At 47.9% G+C, this 4,738-nt stretch overlaps 1 protein-coding gene across 2 annotated transcripts in view; it reads right to left on the bottom strand.

Annotated features, from left to right (window-relative positions):
• Positions 1 to 41: 41 nt before the first annotated feature.
• CUNH11orf57 (chromosome unknown C11orf57 homolog) overlaps positions 42 to 4,738 on the bottom strand; it is an 8,706-nt gene continuing 4,009 nt past the window's right edge. For both annotated transcript variants that reach the window (XM_019510608.1, XM_019510617.1), the window contains 3 exons: positions 4,100 to 4,153; positions 2,482 to 3,576; positions 42 to 1,675 (listed from right to left, as the gene is read on the bottom strand). In XM_019510608.1, coding sequence (XP_019366153.1) covers positions 3,054 to 3,576; positions 4,100 to 4,153 — 577 coding nt within the window. In that variant the 3' untranslated portion in view covers positions 42 to 1,675; positions 2,482 to 3,053. The remainder of the gene's footprint in view (positions 1,676 to 2,481; positions 3,577 to 4,099; positions 4,154 to 4,738) is intronic.

The raw sequence follows: 4,738 nt of genomic DNA, 5'->3' as shown, positions 1-4,738 counted from the left end.
AAAAAAAAAAAAAAAAAAAAAAAATCAAAACCAAAGAACAGTCATTTGAAAAGCCCAATTTATTCTCTTGGAGACTGTTGGTACCTGTTACATTACTAACGTGAACACCCACCGTCTCACAGGAACACACAAAAATTAGAAATTCTGTACTTAAGTCTCACAGAAAGAGAGACACCTTCTCACTGGCACCATTTTAGAATTCACTTAAAAATATGTTCAATGCGGATAGTGCAACACAATACAGAGCAGGAAACCTGGGGTTCAGAGGCAGGAGACCAGCCAAATACATGGGAGGTTGCCAGAATCAGACACTCCAGCTCAGAAGTGGGGAGAAAGGATAGAAAGTAAAGGGCATGTTCACCAATGAACTGCTCTCATCTCTTCCTGACTCAATCACAGCAAAGTTCCAGCAGGCTCAGGCAGAGGTTCCAACAGCAGATACTGCTGCTTGGAGTACAAAGGAAGGCAAAATTCGGACTGTCCTGGGTAAAGAAGAGGTGGCCAAGAATGGGTAAAAGATCCTGAATCCCACTCTGGCCAGCCTGTTATCCTGAGTAGATGCCTTGAGCTGGCAGGAACCCCCTTGGGATGTGGTTCTTGGGACGAAGCAGGATGAAGCAAACCATGTTCAATGCCAAGAGACTAGCTCATCAAAGCAGAGGTCCTGACATACTAGGTGCTCTCATCAATTGTTCTTAGGAGCAGCACAGTGGGATCAGTGATTCAGACCCAACACTCCGTCCCTCCCCTAAAATATACCTAGAGCAAGGTCCACACTGGGTCCAGTTCAATGTGGGAAACTAGTATCTTCTGCAGTTGAACATTTCCTCACAAAATCTTTGTACAGAGGAGTTATAAAAAATAAAACTCTTGAATGTTTCTCTGGTGATGTATGAAAAGCTGCTGCATTGTTATTGCATAAACATGACTGCAGGCTGCAACAGAGGAGTGAGCTGCCTGGATCAGAAAAGACTTGCTAACCTTGCTTGGGAATCCAGGCAGCAAGAGGCAAGACCTGCCCAAGTGAGAGGGCTGCTTGTACGCTCCCTCTGAATCCCTGGAAAGGAAGCCATAAATGCTGCCCTTCAGAGAGCAGATCAGAGGGAGCATGTTCACAGCACAGGAAAAACTAGAGATGCCACACTACTGACTTCCCCCTCTTTCCCTTAGTCAACATGCAGGGAAGGCCAAAACATCTTTGTCCACTGGAGGCAGAGATAAGGAGGCAATTAAATAAGATGCTGGATCTGAGCCAACACAGGCTTTATTTGCTTTGGCAGTACCAGTCCTCTGAGCAGTTTGCAGACGGCAGGGCTGAAAAATCTCTGGGCCATCAGACGTGCAGTATGCTCCATCAGTGAGCATCTCTTGTCTCAACTCCAATGGGATACTGCACTGTCTTCTCCCACAGCCCCGATGAGGTCCTCCTAGGCAGCAGAAGGCTCACCAAGTAGTCTCGGGGCCGAATTAAGCTCTCTCAGCTGGGTAAAGCAGGAGCGATGTCACTGAAGCCAATGGTGTAAGACTCATGAGGTGACCATCAGGATCTCAGACAAGCCAACCTAGAGCTGCGCAACACTTCGCATTTACACAGTATTCATCTGCAAAAGGCTCTTCTAATTAAGCTTCCCAAGACTGAAGAGGTAGGTAGCTGGAAGCGCCTCAGGGGCCCTGTCTGAAAAAGGGAGAAGCCTGTGAATGCCCTGCCTATCACCCACAGGTAGAGCTTGTTTCCAAGACACCAGAGGCCCAAGGGGAGAAATTACTCTGTGGACTCCCAGAGAATGAGCAGAGCTTTTAATAGAAGAGCCCGTCCCACCCTCAGTCCCTTGGAGCAGCCTGCTGGACTGCTCAGAGTAGGGGAGGAGAGTGGCAGCATCTCACTCTCAGGGAATGCCTACACCCTGTCCCTGGTGTGTCCTAGTGGAGGTGCCTGGGGCCACCTCTGCTTGCATGCCTCCAACTTGGAAAAAACAGCAAAGCCACTCCAGCACAGCAGCAACTGAGTGCTCAGGAACAGCCAACAGGGTTCCCCTGAAGCAGCTTCACCATGGCAAGGCCGAGTTTAATGTGAGAGCAGGAACACCTGGCAGCAGCACTGACGGCATTGTGCAGACAGGTCGTTACACATTCAAGCAAAACCAAACCTAAGGAGGACCTCCAGGACACACAGATTGCTCTCTTCCCAGGCCTTGGCTACAATGATGGTAAAGGCACAGAAAGCCCCCTCAACACCCTGATCCTTGGGTCAAATCCATCAGGCCCACCAGAGGCCTGTCCCATCAGCAGAAAGACCCAGAGGAACAGGCCACCAATGGGAAGGGTGGCAAGTCAGTCCCACAGAAAAGGCAGGTGCCAGGGAAATGGAAAGTAGTCTGGAACGAGCTCCTGCGTTGGTCTCTGTGCTGCAAAAGGGTCACCCCACCTGCAGCCAAGTCCAGCCATATTCCCACACACTCCAGCCAGGGGCCACCTCCTTACCTCAGCTCCCCAGGTGGGGCCATGTTTGTTATTTCACTGTGGGGAAAATGCTGACATGAGACATCTCTGCGGCTCCGTCCAGTGGCACCTCTTTTGTTACTGGCTTTGGGGGCAGGCTTTCAGTCTGTGGCCTCCACTCAGTTGCAACTCTGTATTGGTCATTACATGGTTAATAATGAAAAGAGGAACAAACTCCTCTGTGAAATCCTAGTTTAAAAACCCCTAGAGCTGAACATTGCCAAAGCACCCATTTCCCTTTCACAGATTCTGGCAACTCTATGAATCAAAATTCAACAAAGTCACAATGGAATAAAAAAAAAAGTCCATCAGGAATTAGGTGGGTGAGTTTGAGACCTCACCTGAGGGACAGACACCTTCTCCCCAGAGCTGTCAGCTCTCCTGATTTCAAGGCAGAGAAACCCCATGGGAAGTGATCTGCAGGCTGACAGGAAGGTCACACTTCTGTGTCCCCAGGCCATGTTCATTCCATGGAGCAATGCTGGGACCAGAACGGTGGCCCACGTTCTCCAACCTGCAATGTTCAGCCACAGCCCAAGAGTCACCCCCTCTCACTAGTCCTCATCCGAGCTCTCCTCTGACTTCTCATCAGCTGCCACTTTCCAGTTCTTCCTCTTGCTCCGCTTTTCCTGGATCTCACTGTGCTTCTCAGACGGGGATGTGTGTTGCTTCTTCCTCCTCTTCTTAGGCCGCTTTTCCCTTTTCTCCTCACATTCACTCTCCTCGGAGCTGCTGGTGGCTGAGCTGCTCGGGTGAGAAGAGTCACTTTCCTGCCCAGAGGAAGAGGCAGGGTTCCTTGCAGGCACTTTCTTGGACTTCTTCTTGTGTTTGTGCTTCCCTTTTTTGGTGCCTGAGGCCCCCGCCTGGGAGCACTCGCTCTCTAGGGAGGAATCAGACGAGGCCTGGGCTTGCTCCCTTTTCTTTTTCTTCCGCTTTTTGTGTGACCTTTTTTTCTGCTTCTTCTTGTGTGATTTCTTTTCTTTCTTCCTTTTGCGGGACTTGTGTGCAGATTGTTTTCCAAGGGGCAGTTTCTTCTTTCCATTGACAGCGCCGTGTTCATCCCTCTCCTGCTGGTCACTGTGAACAGGAACAAAGACTGAAATAAGAAAAATGGAGCCCTGGGAGTGTCATGTACTTGCACTTTCCTTTTCTGAGCCCTAATCAATCCCATCCTCCCCAAACTGCTTTTGATACAGATAGGTGGCTCCACTGTCTGATGGGCTGGCTGCATTTTTAACTTCAGGGTTAAACTGTCTGGCTACTACTGGGATTGCTCAGGACTCATAAAAGGGAAGGGTCCTTTCTCTGAAGAAATGGTACAGCACAAGAGAGGGAGTTAAGGGGAGACTTTAAGCCTTAAAGTTTGTTTTTTTCTGCCTTAAGAAAAAAATGCCCGTCTCCGCTTCAAAATATTGTGATTGCTCTTTTGAATAAAAAAACCCACAGTAATGGATCAGCATTATCCAAGACACTGGCTTGCTAAATTTATAATTCTCCTTTGTCTCTAAAAGTCAATTTACAATCAATGTTGGGAATATGACATACAAATTTCTCTGTGTAGCTTTACTGCAGTAATACACTGGGCATTTAATGGCTTTACCTGTCGGTATCAAATTCCTCTGGATACAACTCTTTATAGCCGCTATGACCCCATCTGCAAGGAAACAGCAGGAAACCTCCATTAGAAACAGACTGGATACTCAGAAAATAAGGGTGCTGGAAAGCAGGAGCCTCAGAAAGAACGCAAGTCAAGAGTCCACAGGGAGGAAGGGAGATCACCTTGTGTTCTCCCTGTTTGAGACAATAACCTGAAATCTCAACCCCACTGACATCCCCATGGCATGTAATTTACTTTGTCTTCCCAGTACTTCTGCACCATAGTGAATTATATATGCAACAGCATCATCACAAAATTCCTTTTGTAAAAAAGGAAAATAAAATTATGTGGTTCTCTATCACAGTGGTAAAGTCTGTACACCACTGAATTTAACGTTCAAGGCCTATTCCAGGACACAATTATGGCTATGTGGAGAATTTTATAGTAGCCAGTATGCCAAGACAGATTGGGCTCGTGCACTAATGAAAGACACATGGAGGAATGAAGAAACTGACTCCAGTGACTGGAAAGGAGAAGTCCAGCTAAAGAGGCTCAAGGATGCTCGTGTTTCTCATAAATAGCTCTAGAGCACTAATCAGCATTTCCCTTACCAGGTCCAAGGAGGTGATACTCCCCCTCTAT

Source organism: Gavialis gangeticus, unplaced genomic scaffold, assembly GCF_001723915.1.
Source record: "Gavialis gangeticus isolate Ggan-Ray unplaced genomic scaffold, GavGan_comp1, whole genome shotgun sequence".
NCBI classification, from domain to species: domain Eukaryota; kingdom Metazoa; phylum Chordata; order Crocodylia; family Gavialidae; genus Gavialis; species Gavialis gangeticus.
The sequence above is the reverse complement of the archived record's forward strand: the minus strand, read 5'-3'. Positions and strand labels throughout refer to the sequence as shown.